This window comes from Balaenoptera physalus (assembly GCF_965194825.1).
Source record: "Balaenoptera physalus genome assembly, chromosome: 11".
NCBI lineage: Eukaryota > Metazoa > Chordata > Mammalia > Artiodactyla > Balaenopteridae > Balaenoptera > Balaenoptera physalus.
Genome location: NC_138896.1, coordinates 87,102,036 through 87,117,604, shown reverse-complemented (window position 1 = coordinate 87,117,604; position 15,569 = coordinate 87,102,036). Strand labels below are relative to the sequence as shown.

The 15,569-nt window shown below is 38.7% G+C and overlaps 1 protein-coding gene across 1 annotated transcript in view; it reads right to left on the bottom strand.

The window, feature by feature from the left end:
* SLC25A26 (solute carrier family 25 member 26) overlaps positions 1-15,569 on the bottom strand; it is a 298,689-nt gene that overhangs the window by 94,240 nt on the left and 188,880 nt on the right. The window contains exons 14-15 of the mRNA XM_082412391.1: positions 5,103-5,207; positions 3,920-3,967 (exon numbers count right to left, since the gene is read on the bottom strand). Of these exons, the coding sequence (XP_082268517.1) occupies positions 3,920-3,967; positions 5,103-5,207 (153 nt within the window). The remainder of the gene's footprint in view (positions 1-3,919; positions 3,968-5,102; positions 5,208-15,569) is intronic.

The following is a 15,569-nucleotide window of genomic DNA, read 5'->3' as shown; positions in this document are numbered from 1 at the left end:
GGGAGACTTGCGTTACGGAAGCCTGGGAGCAAAATCAGGGTGAGAGGGGGAGCTAATTCTCACCTATCTCAGGTCTCTTTAGTTGCTACACTCATCTACCAAAAAGAAGCCAGGAGTTACTCATTACCAAAATGGCAACATCCCGCCAGTGAGGCCGCTCCAACAGCATCTCACTGTGAGATTCGTTGCAGATAACAGTTAAAAACCAGTAATTCATCCTCCAAACTCCAGGGGACATACGTCAGGCTCTTGAGAGGGCTTTTCCCATGTGCTTGATTCCAGGTCCCTGGCAAACATTCGGCTGGGGTGAGAGGTTCAACCATTCCTCCTGGCAAATATCCCACTTGGGTGAGTGCTTTTTTGAAGCGTCGGCTTGAGGTAGAGGGAAATCACTCCTGCCTCTTCTCTGGGCGTGAAAACCCCAATTCTGCTTCGATAAGCAAGGTACACACAACGCGTGTTCTTTCACACCCTTGGGCCTTTGTATGTGTTGTTACATCTTCCTGTCTCCTGGACTACTTCTAAGTGACACCTCTTCAAGAATTAAGTCCAGACTAATTTTTATTAATGCAATGAATACTGAGTACCACTCAAGCACTGCTTCCTCTATAACCTCTGCTGCATCTTGGATATACGTGTCATTTCAGCCCTATTACACTGCCCTGTAGTGTCTGCCTCCCGTTTCCTTCCCCGCCAGAATATGAATCCTTTAGGGCAGAAGTGTTCTGCGTGGTACCCAAGACACAGCAGGCACTCTTAAAACGACTGTCGTGTAGAATGTGTGGATTAAATGCATTTGCTGAGGGGCTTCCCTGGTGGCGCACTGGTTGGGAATCTGCCTGCCAATGCAGGGGTCCGGAAAGATCCCACATGCCACGGAGCAGCTAGGTCCTTGCGCCACAACTACTGAGCCTGCGCTCTACAGCCGGCGCTCTGCAACAAGGGAGGCCACCGCAATGAGAAGCCAGTGCACTGCAGCAAAGAGTAGCCCCCGTTCGCCTCAACTAGAGAAAAGCCCAGGTGCAGCAACAGAGACCCAGTGCAGCCAAAAATAAAAAATAGACAGACTAAAACAAAAAAAAAATGCATTTGCTGAACCTAACTTATTCCTACTTTTTTTGGAAACGACTTGCCTTTCTCTGCTTTCTTTCTAATTCACATCCAAGGTCTGGAGGCTGCTCTCCATAGAACTTTCGGGACAATGGACCCTCTGAAATTAGCCTGGCTATGAAAGCAGCTGTGATTTTGCTCCCTGTTTCCATCTTCCTGGAATAACCGTACTGCCCCACAATGCTTGGCCACATCTAATTTGGCCTAGATCCTGAGGTAAATGAAAACTGAAAGTGTGAGGTAAAGAGTATAATCGGTTCACCTTGCTTAGACTCCATCTAAAATTCACAGTAACTAAAATAATTTAGGAGAACATAAGGGATAAGCATGCAATCTCCACAAAAATCAAATGCAGTAAAAACCATGTGACAGCATTCACAAAATCTAAAGAACACACATAATCTATCTTATAACGCATGGATTCAAACTTCAATCTCATTCTAATGGGCTACTGCGAAGGAGATAAAACTATTTTAAAGAAAAAAGTGTACACAGAATAAATGTATGAGTTTCCTGGTGACTCTCACTAAGGCGTCAATGTATTTTCTTATTGAAACAATCAAACAAGCTCTTGGTGAAAAGATTTGAAATTGGTGTCAGAACGATGTAAGAATTGAAACTATTTATAATGTAAAAATTTTGTTTAAAGCAGATACATCACTTCTTATTTTTCTCATTTTGAAAAGAAGCGATGTTTCATTTAGCAGTAACTCTTCTCTCATTCTATGAGAGAATCTGTACGAAACCAATATTTCAACTAAAATCAGTTCTGAAGGATATTTTTATGAAAATGCATAATGCAGAAGACCCCAATTAAATGTCCAACAAAGCACTGCCATCTTGAGTAAACAAAGTCATCTCACTAGGGGCACATTTTTTGCAAGAAATGCAGCCTAGAAATTAAATACTAGTGTGACATATGTCAAAACAAATTTTTAAAAGAATAGAATGCAGTTGTAACCATGTGTTTTATCTATTTGTTTGTATGCATAACCAGTATTCTCTGGCATGTAAATACATTCATTTATTTAGCATCTCTCAAAAAAATAAAAAAAGGTTTATTGCCCCCCATTTCTTCCCCCTCACCCAGGTGAAACCTGAGTAAATAACACGTGTTTAGTGAGTGGGAAAATAAGTACAGAATGAAGATACAGTGCAGGTGGTATTTTGAAAGGCAGAAGTCATCTTCACACAAATAAGTAATTTTGAAACATTCAGTCTGCCTTCAGAAGAAGTTTTTCAAAGATATATATACATCAACTACACCACACTACACTGAAGGTTATTACTTTGTGGAAATCAAAGCTTTAAGTAACATGTAACAGTGCTGGTGTTTCATAAAGAAGACTGTAATCTACACTAACAACAAACAAGCAAACAAACAAAATTAACAAAAAGACTACCTGGGAATAAAATCAGATTTCAAAGATTTCAATATTCTGCTAATTATGACAATATTTATTTAAATTAAACTCATTTTTATAAATGAGAATGTTTTAGCATCCAAGGGAAATCCAAACAGAAAACAAGGATTCAGAGCAGAGGTGTGCAGAATCTCTTCTGTATTTTAATAGAAGATTATGTCCTAATCCTTTTCACAGTGCATACCTATATCAAATCATCACACTGTACACTATGAATGCCTCACAATTCTATTTGTCAATTATATGTCAAAAAGCTAAAAACACAAAAAAACCCCTAGGATTTAAACTCACTAAAAAAAAAAAAACTTATGTCCCAAACCGAAGACTTCTCTTATATCCCATATCCCAGTTATCTATAAATCAACTTTTAAACTTCAAAATAGGGCTTCCCTGGAGGCGCAGTGGTTAAGAATCCGCCTGCCAATGCAGGGGACACGGGTTCAAGCCCTGGTCCGGGAAGATCCCACATGCCGCAGAGCAACTAAGCCCGTGCGCCACAACTACTGAGCCTGCGTTCTAGAGCCCGCGAGCCACAACTACTGAGGCCGCGTGCCACAACTACGGAAGCCCGCGCGCCTAGAGCCCGTGCTCCGCAACAAGAGAAGCCACCGCAATGAGAAGCCCACGCACCGCAATGAAGTGTAGCCCCCGCTTGCCACAACTAGAGAAAGCCCGTACGCAGCAACGAAGACCCAACGCAGCCAAAAAAAATAAAGAAAATTTAAAAAAAAAAAACAACTTCAAAATAGCCTCCTCTATATGAGCCAAAAATTAAAACATGCTTCCTGCAGTAATATATGTACTAAAATCACTTTGCTTTTTCAACCAAAAAAAGAAGACATTGACCACATACTGAACCACAGAATTTCGGAACTGGAAAGCTTGCTCTGGGGGCACACTGCACTGCAAGTCACGGGAAGGGTCAGCTCTCCAGTCCAGACTGAACTTCCCAATTCATCATATTTTGTTATCAGGAAGACAAGAGCTAACTGCATGACTTTTCACATAAAAATAGACCTTTGGGACACTTGTCTCCCAGAGTGCTTCTTTCCTTACCAATTTTTCACTCATTCTGTATATTACAGTAATTAACTTGATATCTTACCCTTAGTAGTTATTTCTTCATATCTTAGCTATCACAGCCACGAAGCCGCCTATGATAAGACTGAAGCTCTAGGATGGGCCTTCTGACCACTGGGGCTGCTCTTTCAGCAGACCCATTCTACCCAGTCATCAGATGTAAGAGCCAAGATAAGACTAAACAGTGTTTTAAAAAGTGATCATGATTTCCCTTTGTAATTTTTTAAACCAGTCTCTCCAAATAAATTTACTAAACAAAGCATATCATTCTTTTGTACTTCAATATTGGAAATTAAGTTAGTTACCTCTCTTAAAACAGTGCTTTTGTAGCCTCGATACAATCCTTGGATGCCCTGAAACAAACAAAAAGCCAAGACCTGAGAAAGTTAGAATAGCAGAGACTTCTAAATGACATTCTGCATGAAGCAGATTTACCTTTTCTAAAGTTTGAGTTTTGAAATATTCACAATGACTACAGTTCTAAAAGAGATTAAAGCTTTTAAACTGGCCTAAAGTATATAAAGCTCAGATCAGCTCCCTTTAAAATGGGAACATCTCTAATAATAAAGCTGACTACATATTAATTAAACTTTACTTATTTTCAACATTTCTTCTCTTGAAAAAAAAATACTTGAGAAGCTTTAAATAAACATATTTTCAAAACCAAATGCACAAATAATGACAATTATCCTTTCACAAAAGGACAGAACTATATTTTATAGTTTCAATTATAAGACGTCACAAACGCATGAATAATCTCTAAATAGTGAGAGACACCTCTAGACAAACCTTGACTTATCTGTTTAACTATCCAGACGATTCAACAGGGACCCTTTACTGGACTGATCTCAATCATACAATTAAACACTCAATGTCTGCTCACCTAGGTGACAGAGGGATTAAGAATAAAACTATTCTAAAACCTAGACTCACTGAAATTTTCATGTGACTGATTCCATTTTAAAAAAAAAAAAGGGCTTCTGTACAAACTATAAAGAAAGCAGCTCACTGGTCTCTAGCCACATGGCCAGCACGCATGATTTTTGATCCACAGGTTAACGTGAACCAGTACAAGAGGAATTACATTTTTATATAAACATTAGGACGTTGGTCACTAATATCAGTCCATTACCACAGGTCTCTTCCATGGGTTCTCAAATTCTATAGTGATGTTTTAATATCTTTATTCACTTTACATATTCACTATTTATTCCATATCTGATTCCAAAAGAATGGTAAGACTATTGCAATGTAGGACACACACTTAGTAGTATGGTTGTTTAGAAATTTGAAAAAGAAATAAAAATGAAACTAAAAATTTTGAAAACAATGGAAAGGCAAAGATAATCTTAGCATAAAAAGTTGCTATAATTGCACAATAAATTTAGCTTTAAGGTCTCTTCTAAGGCTCCTAGGAAGAGGGCCACAGTGTTCCTATTAGCTACCATACAATATTCTCAATAAGAGAGCTTAAAAACATATTCTCACCTCTTGACATAAGATGTTAGAGAAAATGTGAAATGTTCCTGAAGAAGCAGATACCTGTGCCCTCTGCTTAACTACTTCAGAAGGAACTCGAATCAGGCAAGCAACCTAAAATATACAAATTTAATTATATCCTTAAAAAGAACTGCTATGAAAAAGGAAATTGCTTCATAAGCAAAAATTACAGTTAAACAAAAGCATAATGTACAGGCTCAGTGCAAGATGCGAAAAGTTGGGTTTTTTTTCGGTTTTGTTATTTTTTTTTTAACCTAAAACACTTAGAGCATTACTGGACATGCATTGTGTTACCAACACAGAACCTCTCCTCCCTGGTCCCACGTAGATCCTCCTACCTCCTGCCTCACTGCTCCAAACAAATCTGTCTATAAGCCACTCGACGGGAAGAAGCACACGCACTCATTCTGAACTCCTAATACCTACGAGGACATCTGGCGTTCACATGACAGCCATATCAAACATGTTTGCTCAATGAATGAATCAAAAGGGCCTTAGCTTTACTGGAGTAACACACATCAGTAGAGGCAAGACTGAAAAGCGGCCGGTTACCCCAAACCCTCCATCCCACCCCACCCTCGACCAGCTCCCAACCACAGCACCCCCCGACCTCCCCACCACCCAACAGCTGACGAGTAACTCCAGGCATTCCCAGGCCCTGCTCCAGCATTTGAGTTGACGTAGGTCCCGACTAGTCAACAAACAATTGTAACATCATCCTTGGTGACATGCCAGGGTCAGTTACACGCCACTCAACCTCACACTTCCAGGACTCTGCCTTCAGTAGCCCACTTATCTTCAGAAATATTAAGAACTGGTCAAACCGGAAAGAACTGGTCTGCCCACTGAAGGACAGAAGGCAGGGGAAAGGGCAGCAGGCAACAGGGAGGGAGACATATAAACTGATATTTTAAACTGTTTTAATGGAAGTCCTGTATTTAAGCCTCAATACACTAAGCAGCCTGTCAAGGATACAAACTTTTTTTCCAATTTGGAATTCACACACCTGACTCTGGTGTTCAATATTTTGTATATGGTTAAGGAGATTAATTTTAAAACTTTTACAATATATATTTCATATACAAATATATATATTTGAGGCACAGTAAGAAATGTGGACAATCTTCAGTGACACATGCAGCAAAATGGAAACAACAACAAGAAATTTAACAAAACCATCCCACCAAATAGGATGTTTGCCCTTTTCAAAAGTCTCCTAATTCCTAAATTGAGATTACTACCCAATTTGGATATTATATAAGGCTTTGTCTTTCTAATATTAAGTAGTTCTAAGGTACAAATCAGCAAACTTTTAATGTAAAAGATCAAATAGTAAATATTTTAGACTTTGCAAGCCAAATGGTCTCTGTCACAACGGTGCAACCATGCTGTGGGAACACAAAAGCAGCCATAGATGATAATGTGTAAGTGAATGGTGTGACTGTGTTCCAATAAAACTTTATTTATAAAGACAGGTGATGGTTTGCCAACCCCTGCGCTAGGTATAAACACTGGCAAATCCTTCTCTGGTATTAGCCTTGGTAAGAGCAGAGTAGGCACAGAACAGATGTAGGCCTCAGCAACCCCAGGAAACAAGGGATAGGGATGGCATGTAATGTGATTCTAGGTGTCATGGAGTCAGCTAACAAGGGCATATCACCTCTGAAAAGTAGCTCAAAAGTAACAGTACTTTATGTGGATGCACTCCAACTGATACGGTTAGGATAACATATCAGTTGGAGTGCATTAATTACCTGAAGTTACTTTTCTCCCCAAACTGACAAGACTTACAAAACAATATAATCTACTTTCTTTTTCTTCGTTCATCAAACATTTGAATGCCTTTTGTCTGCAAAGGTATCTACAATTTGGGCCAATATATCTTTCCACCCACAGTCTCCCTTCAAATTTACCCGATCTAGTTCAACAAAAACATGTAGAGCCAGACACTGCACAAGACACTGCCTGGTAAAGAAGACTAAGATGGTGCCCTGACTTCAAAGAACTCACAGCCACATATAAATAGTTTCAATAATATTGATACATGGCAAGAAACAGAGTAAAATTAAAAAGAGGCAAAGACAAGTATCATAGCAAACAGAGAGGAGGGGTATTTAGTCCAACCTCCAGACTGACGGAAAGCTGCCAGAGATTATGCCTTCATAGAGCCTTCCAAAGGAGCAAGAATTAGCTGGCAAGAAAGGTAAAAAGGGCATGATGGGGAGTGGAAACAGAAAAGCACACAATATGAAAGCAGGGTGTTCAGGGGTAACAGAACCATCCCATATCAAGTTAGCATTCCACAGTGTGTACCCACCCAAGCCATTCCATATCACCAAAACCTCAAGTTTAAGGTCAAGAGTAACGGGGAGTAAGACTGGACAGACGGCCAAGAAGGCCCTGTATGCCATGCAAGGAGCTTGGACTTCATTGCATAGACAATGGGAGCAACTGGAACAGTTTAGGCAGAGGATCTGTAGCAACATGGGTGGACTTGGAGGGCATTATGCTGAGCGAAATAAGTCAGAGAAAGCCAAATACTGTATGGTATCACTTAGATGTGGAATCTACAAAATACAACAAACTAGTGAATGTAACGAAAAAGAAGCAGACTCACAGATACAGATAATAAGCTAGTAGTTACCAGTGGGGAGAGGAAACGGGGGAGGCACAATATAGAGGTAGGGGATTAAGAGTTACAAACTATTACGTATAAAATAAGCTACAAAGATATATTGTACAACACAGGGAATACAGCCAATAGTTTACAATAACTATAAATGCAGTATAACCTTTAAAAGTTGTAAACTACTATATTGTACACCTGTAACATATAAGTACATCAACTATACTTCAATAAAAAAATAAAATAAAATAAAATACACACAAAGTTTAGGCAGAGGAATGATAACCTGTGCTTTAGGGACATCACTCTGGCTGCAGTAGGTAGAAGAATAGTTGCAGGATGGGAGAGAAGAGAAAGATACGAAGCAACGAGCAAAGACAAAAAGAAGGCAAGACACAAGCTCTGAGACTGCTACAACAGTTCTATAGAAGAGACCAGGAAATGAATATGGCTCAGAGAAGAAGGTTCAAATTTGAGGGAAGAGTCAGGAGTAAAATGAAAGGACCTGGTGACTGATAAGAGGTCAGGAGTGGGGAGAGAGTAAGATGCTCCTACAATATAGTGGTGCCATTAAATGAGACCAGGGGGCAGAGGAGGAAAACAAGTTTAGAGCGAAAAGGATAAATTCACTCTGGGAAATGCTGAGTTGGAGAAATCTGTGGCACATGTAGCGGGCTGTGTCTATCCAATAAATTAATATCTGACTATAAAGCTAGAAAATAACAAGGCTACAGATACAGACATAGAAGTCATCAGCATATAGGTGATGGCTGGAACCAAGAGAGTAGATTACCTAAATAAAGAGCAAAAAGGGAAGGTCAAAAGGCCAAGAATGGAAGCCCAAGGAACACCCACTCTTACAGAGCAGACAAAAAGAGAAGAAGTGATCAGACATATAAGAAGGAGGAAATTGCTATGGTGAACAGTGGTCTTCTGTGGCTGCCCAGTTTTCAACTCTCGTATGTGAGAGGCTTCCCAACTCAGGAAAACAAAGGGTGTCAGTCACTCTCCTCCCTGGCCTTGTCACCAGCTTAGGCTTAACTTATCAGATACTCCCAGCCAGGGGTCTGAATCTTGAGTTATGCTGGCCAATCACAGGCCACTAGCCACGTGAGGCTACAGAGCACTCACAAAGGTGCTAATACAATTGAGAGCTGCTGTACATACAAAACACACAAAGGATTTTGAAAAGTTACTGTGAGAAAATTATGTAAAACACCCCATTAATAATCCTTTTATGCTGATTACATGCTGAAAGATTCATACTATGGATATGTATGGTTTGATAAAATGTATTAAAATCATCCAGCTGGTTTTTTTCACCTTTTTTGAAGTGGTTACTAGAAAATGTAAAATTACACCAGTGTCTTATATGATATTTCTGTGGGACAGTGCTGTTCTGGGGCTACTGGGATAGTTAGCATTCATCACAGCAGTAGCACCCGAGGTCCAGTGTTCAGGGGCAGTCAGCGGGCAGTGCTGGAGGGAGCATCCTGACTGCACCGTTCCTAAGGTACAGGCCTGCTTGTGGTCCTTGCCATGGCCTCCCTTCCCATTCATGTCCCTCATTCTCCAGTCTTCCATCTATTCTAAGAGCCATCAAACAGTGTTCCGAGTCAATCACAGAAGTAACATCTTTTTTTTTTGTTTTTTTTGGATATAAGTAGCAGAACACCAACTAGTGGCTTGGGCAATAAATGACATTTAATTATGCCACCTCACAAGTACTGTGGTGAAAGGCAGTTCAACATTTAGTGCAGAACCTCTACAAAGTGAGCTAGAATCCACACTCTTTCTCTCTTTCCTCCCTGCCGAAGCTGGCATATTGGCTTTCCAGCCACAGGCTTGCTGCCTCATGAGAAGCGTGGCTTGTATATCCTCCAGCGTAACCTTGTCACACAGCTGGATTCCAGGCAAGAAGAAAGGGCCTCCTCTTTTTTTTTCAGATGCCCCCTAGTGGGTGTCCACTTGGCCACAATTGTGTGACATGGCCACCCCTTGTTAGGAAGGCTGAGAATATGTAGATCTAGCAAAGGGTTAGGAAGACTGCCACCCAAACCAAATCAAGGGAGAAGCAGAAAGTAACTTAACAGTCTCTGCCAACTTTCCAAAAACCAACCTTTTTTCCCACAGGTTAGCCAAGATCAATTTCAACTGAAAGCAACCAAGAATACTACTCGACCTTCAAGGGGACCAGAAGTCTCTTGCGGAGCAACGGGTCAAGAGTATCAACCAGCGCACACATGAGGGTTACTGGAGTTCCCAAGAATTGTTTCAATGGAGGGCTGGGCCACGAGACCCATTACGGTGAATTCATAAGTGATTCAGAGATGGAGGCGGGCAAGTAGAGAACTACACCAGGAAGCTGGTGGAGACGTTAGGAGAGATGGGTTCATAGCTAAAGGAAGTTCTTTGTCTTGTTTTATCTAGGATGGTAAGTATTTGTACATAGGATGGGGGAAAGTGGTAATAGCAAGGCAGAGATTGACAATTTAGGAAAGAAATGGGATAACACATGAAGACCCCAGAGGGTATGAAAAAGGTAGAGCCAGGAGCCCAAGCACATGCCTACACTGCTGGGATGACCAGCCTTTGCCTGTGCTGCCCCTCAGCATAGGGTACCATCCTGCATCTGAACTGGGCTTTTCATTCAGGGCTCAACTCCAGGAGGGAATGAGCAGTGGTCTGGGTGATGGTCTTCAGACCTAGACTGTGGCCCCAGCTTTGTCAGTGATCTCTCACGCATTGTTGGACCAGAAATCTTTATGGTACCCTTTTAGGCTTTGATTTCTAAAATTCTTAATTTTCTCCAATCATACCTTCTCTTTTTTACCTCAAAAGATTCTCCTTATTCTCCAAATAAACTATTTCCTCACTATTCTCATTCCCCCCAAAAAAACTATTTTAACTGAAAATTTTTTACTTATTAACTTATACCATATAGTTTTTAAAATATATTACTTTCTCTCCTACTAAACATAAATACTGTGAGGGCAAAAAGAAAATATGCATTAATTTTACTAATCAACTGGAGTCAACTGGGACAGGGGAGGGGACAGGAAGTGCTCTGGTATATTTTTTTCCAAGCTTTATTTAGGTTTGACAAAATTTTATCTACTATTTTTTGGTATTATTTCATGTAAAGTAAATAAAACTACCCAAGAAGAGGGGAAATGCAAAAATTACTCATTTCCACAGAAATACCTTACCAATACTCCAGAATTTTTAAAATACATTTTCTTCTTTGAACTGAAGAGACTATCTTTATATATAGTTATAAAAAGACTAGAAAAAATAGAGTTGGATTACAGGTGATGTTTCTCCTTCTTTTCTGCCCACTTGCAATTTCTAAATTCTCTACAATGAACATGTATGATTACTTCATCAGTTTCTTTAACATAATTTCAAAGGGCAAAAACATTTGTTATGCACCAAAGATTTTAAGTGAGGGACAAAATAAAATCAAAGGACTAACTTAAAATGTGCTTTTAGATGCAATCTTACTTATTAGCCTTGACAAAAACAACATTTAGTTTTAATTTAGTGACAATAACACACACACCCAAAACAGACTAAATAGCTTACCACTAAAGCCTAAAACTGGGTATAAATTATGTTACGTTTGGTAAGAGTGTAAACTTTCAAATCCATGCTAATAAACCAGGATAGAAAATTAAGTCCACTGAAACTTACATGAACCTTACAGGGCAGCTCCCAGCATCTAAAACTCATTACAGAAATGAAAATAAATAAATAAGAAAAGAAAGAAAAGGGTACTCTAACACCTTGTATTTTTCAACTCAAGAGGTCAAGAGTGAAATATGACCCCAATATGTCAAGAAAATAGGAACTGTCCACTTTTGTGCCTTGGCATAAATATTTATAGAACTTCATACTTCATAACCCTCCATGTTCTTACATTATATTCTTATTTCTTAAAAATACAGCAGCAGAAGAGAAATTTTGTAAAGGTTCTCAGATGAAAAACAATCTAACAGAAGAGGTACAAAGCACCCAGCACGGTTTCCTGACTTCCCCGGCATGGCAATTTTGGTGTAAGAGGCCACAAAGTAATGCCTCTATTTCCTTCAGCAACTCCCTTGCCTTCCATTTGGTTTTCTATTAACTCTGATCTTTCTTAGATTTAAATCTGAGCCGCCACGGAGTATTTCACTGCACAGGAACAAAAACATGTTATAGTATCATGGTCCTATGAAAGGAAATAAAGGTAATGCCATCTGTGGGTCTTGGGGTAAAGCCATTCGTCAGAGCTTCCTTTCCTCAGACGTCCGGGGTTCAGTATGAATCCATGACCCAGGGAGGGTGACATTTTCATTAAACCCAAAAATGTTGTATATGTTAAAGTTCTAACAAAAGACAGACAAGTAAAGCTTTCCATAAAGAAAATACATGTCCCCAGTCTTTTTTAAATCAGCATTAAAATGCAATACTGACCTCAGTGGAATTTAACATACCAAAAATCTGAGGAACTTTAAATTGAGAATGATTACAATATTAAAGTTGCTACTAAGACTTTTCTTTCCTTAACATAAATAAAAACTTTTCTGACATGGTTTTCATTTTTGAAATGGAGAGTAGAATGTCTCCTTTTAGTGTTTACTGACCACCAAGATGCAAAACTACAAGTCCTAAGACTAACTGTATGAAAGGAAAAAAAATCACAGTGAACTCTGGCCTCACATTAGGTATTGTAAAATGAGTGAAGGCAGAGAGGAGAGAGAGAGAGAGAAAGATGCTGCTAAACTCCCTGGTTCATTCATTGCCCAAGCCAAGCTCCAGACTTCCACACATCACCTGCCAGCCGTTTACAGTCTCACTTCCATCCTCTCACTCTTGAAATGCTCTTCAACGTTGCTGGACATCACCCACAGTAACTTTTATTAACACTCTATCTTTTACCCAACTATTTCAACACAGTTCACAAAAAAATACCCAACTTAAGACTTTTCCTTAGGAAACTTAATCAACAGCCTATAAATATTCATCTCATATTAGAAGCTAATTATGTCAGTATTTAATATATAAATCAATCTGAGATAGAAGTTACCAAAGGTCAGGGAACTATTTGGCCTAGGGAGCAAGGGTAAAACCCAAATCTTTTGATTATCATCTCCAGAATTTTTTTTAATTGAAGTATAGTTGATTTACAGTGTTGTGTTAGTTTCTTGTACAGCAAAGTGATTGTTATATGTTTTATATATATATATATATTCTTTTTCAGATTATTTTCCATCATAGTTTATTACAAGACATTGAATACAGTTCCCTGTGCTATACAGTAGGTCTCTGTCGTTTATTTTATGTATAGTAGTTTGTATCTGCTAATCCCAGAATCCTAATTTGTCCCTCCCCGTTTCCCCTTTGGTAACCCTAAGTCTGTTTTCTATGTCTGTGAGTCAATTTCTGTTTTGTAAATAAGTTCATCTGTATCATTTTTTAGATTCCCCACATATAAGTAATATCATATTTGTCTTTCTCTTACTTTCCTTACTTAGTATGATAATCTCTAGGTCCATCCATGTTGCTACAAATGGCATTATTTCATTCTTTTTTATGCCTGAGTAATATTCCATTGTGTGTGTGTGTGTATACATATACATACATATGCATATACATATATATGCATATATACTCACCACATCTTATCTGTTTATCTGTCGAAGGACATGGACATTTAGGTTGCTTCCATGTCTTGGCTACTGTAAATAGTGTTGCTATGAACACTGGGATGCATGTATCTTTTTCAATTACAGTTTTCTCCAGATATATGCCCAGGAGTGGGATTGCTAGATCATACGGCAACTCTTTTTTTAGTTTTTTAAGGAACCTCCATACTGTTTTCCATAGTGGGTGTACCAATTTACATTTCTACCAACAGTGTAGGAGGGTTCGCTTTTCTCCACACCCTCTGCAGCATTTATTGTTTGTAGACTTTTTGATGATGGCCACTCTGACCAGTGTGAGGTGATACCTCATTGTTAATTATTACAGAAATGCAAATCAAAACTACAATGTCGAGCATCTTTTCATGTGCCTATTGGCCACCTGGATGTCTTCTTTGGAGAAATGTCTATTTAGGTCTTCTGCCCATTTTTTGATTGGGTTGTTTATCTGTTATTGAGCTGTATCAACTATTTGTGTATTTTGGAAATTAAGCTCTTTGTCAGTCACACTGTTTGCAAATATTTTCTCTGAGTCCACAGGATGTCTTTTTGTTTTCTTTATGGTTTCCTTTGCTGTACAAAAGCTTATAAGTTTGATTAGGTCCCATTTGTTTATTTTTGCTTTTATTTCTATTGCCCTGGGAGACTGATCCAGAATTATTTTTCATTAAAGGTATATCATATTTACATGTGGCTAATGAGTTTAAAGGTTCCAGGTTTAATTATCAGCTAAATCTTCATGTTTAAACCAGCAACTCTATAATTAGTTCAACAGAAACTTAAGTAAGTTGAATAGAGCCAATCAAAGTTTAATCACATTCAAAGTAAAGCTACTTTAGACTTTGCGGAGTAAACTCCAAGTGGCAAGTTAATGAGAGAATGAAAATTCAGGGCACTCTAAAATTTTTTTAAAAGCACAGTTTACTTACTTGTATTTTATTCCACATTCCCAAAATTCTTTCTAGAAAGCAGGTTTCCAAATTAAGAACACCTAACATTATCTTTCTACACCACCATTTAAATTCAAAACCCCTACAAGTGAACAGTTCATCTGTTTGTCAATTCTGCCATCTGCTGGTTACAAATGGAATCACAGCTGTTGATAAAATAATGCAAAAAGTAATTGTTAAATCCAAATGTACCTTCCTTAGGGTTTAAATTTTATCCACTCATACTGAGTTATAAGTTCACCATGCCTTTCTTCCTTATAAATAAGACTCTTTCCACGTATACAAATAGCCAATAGGCATGGAAAGAAAAAAAAATTTTTTTAAGTATAGGTCTTCTCTTTCCTGACAAAACTAACATTCTTGATAATCCAGACTCTAGACAAAAAGTTAATAGTCTTCTCAACAAAAATAATTTATATCTTTTAGGCCCTGTGTCTTGAAGTTGTTTATAGAATTTTACAGAACCCAGAGGTAAGCCTCTAACGGCTTTTTCTCTTTTATAACTTTCTGTAACAGAATGGGGCCATGATTTCACATTTGATGACAAGTCTCATGGATGGATTTATAGATTTCAACGAATATAAAATCTGAAAATGGAGGAGACTGTAATGCTAACTACACTAATTTCCTATTGCTGCTGTAACAAATTACCACATAATTAGTGGCTTAAAACAACAAAAATCTATTCTAATTCTGGAGATCAGAAGTCCAAAATGGGTCTAAGGGAGCAAAAATCAAGGGGGCTTCTAGAAGCCCCCTGCATTCCTTGGTTTGTGGCCCCTTCCTCCATCTTCAAGCCAGCAGCTTAACATCCTAAAACCTCTCTGACACTCCCGGCTTCCCTCTTATAAGGAGCCTTGTGATTACACTGGGCTCATCTGGATGATGCAAAAAAAATCTTCCCATCTCAAAATCCTCAACTTAATCACATCTGCAAAGTCCCTTTTGCCATGTTAGGTAACATGGCCACAGGTTTCAGGGACTAGGACATCTTCAGGGGGCTGCTGTTTTGCCCACCAATGTAACCAAAGGCAAGTTTTAGAATCCTGACCTTGTCTTATTAGTTTAAGAAACCCAGAGTGATCTGAGTTCTTAACATTACCCAAGTAATATACCTCCCATCTCCAGTTGTGCATCAGTTCTGCCATTTTTAAAAGATGACATAAAAAATAGAAAGTGAAGGTCTAATATTTGT